Source organism: Corvus kubaryi, unplaced genomic scaffold (genome assembly GCF_017639235.1).
Source record: "Corvus kubaryi isolate FWS band 111438036 unplaced genomic scaffold, C.kubaryi_AGA036_p1.0 36464, whole genome shotgun sequence".
In the NCBI taxonomy this organism is placed as follows: domain Eukaryota; kingdom Metazoa; phylum Chordata; class Aves; order Passeriformes; family Corvidae; genus Corvus; species Corvus kubaryi.
In genome coordinates this window covers 11,635-12,078 of record NW_024580874.1, presented here as the reverse complement: position 1 = coordinate 12,078, position 444 = coordinate 11,635, and the positions used below count along the sequence as shown (strand labels likewise).

At 50.0% G+C, this 444-nt stretch overlaps 1 protein-coding gene across 1 annotated transcript in view; it reads right to left on the bottom strand.

The window, feature by feature from the left end:
• Positions 1 to 227: 227 nt before the first annotated feature.
• Positions 228 to 444, bottom strand: part of LOC121660537 (RNA-binding protein FUS-like) — a 5,844-nt gene continuing 5,627 nt past the window's right edge. Inside the window, exon 3 of the mRNA XM_042019908.1 lies at positions 228 to 444. This exon is cut by the window's right edge and continues 173 nt beyond it. Within this exon, the coding sequence (XP_041875842.1) occupies positions 419 to 444 (26 nt within the window). The 3' untranslated portion in view covers positions 228 to 418.

The following is a 444-nucleotide window of genomic DNA, read 5'->3' as shown; positions in this document are numbered from 1 at the left end:
AAATCGGGAGAAATGGGCCCAAAATCCCGCTGGGAATGGGGAAATCGGGGGCTGGGAGGGATTTTGGGGGGGTGGCCAAGGGCAGGATTTGGGGATTTTGGGGATTTTTGGGGATAATTTGGGAATTTTGGGAATTCCGGCTGCTCCGGGAGCTTCTGAGGCCGTTTTGGGGCGGTTTTGGGATTTCAGGAAGATTTTTGGGGAATTTTGGGCTATTTTGGGGCTAATTCCGGCTAATTTGGGATTTTTGGGAACACTCCCTGCTCTGGCTCTGTCCGGAGGAGGAGCTGACCCCACTCAGTGTCTGAGCTCTGCCTTTGGGGCCGTTTTTGGGTACAAAAACTCCGATTTTGGGATTTTAGCCAGGATTTGGAGCTAAAAGAATGGGAATTTTGGAATATTTTGGGGCTATTTCCGGCTAATTTGGGATTTTTGGGAACACTC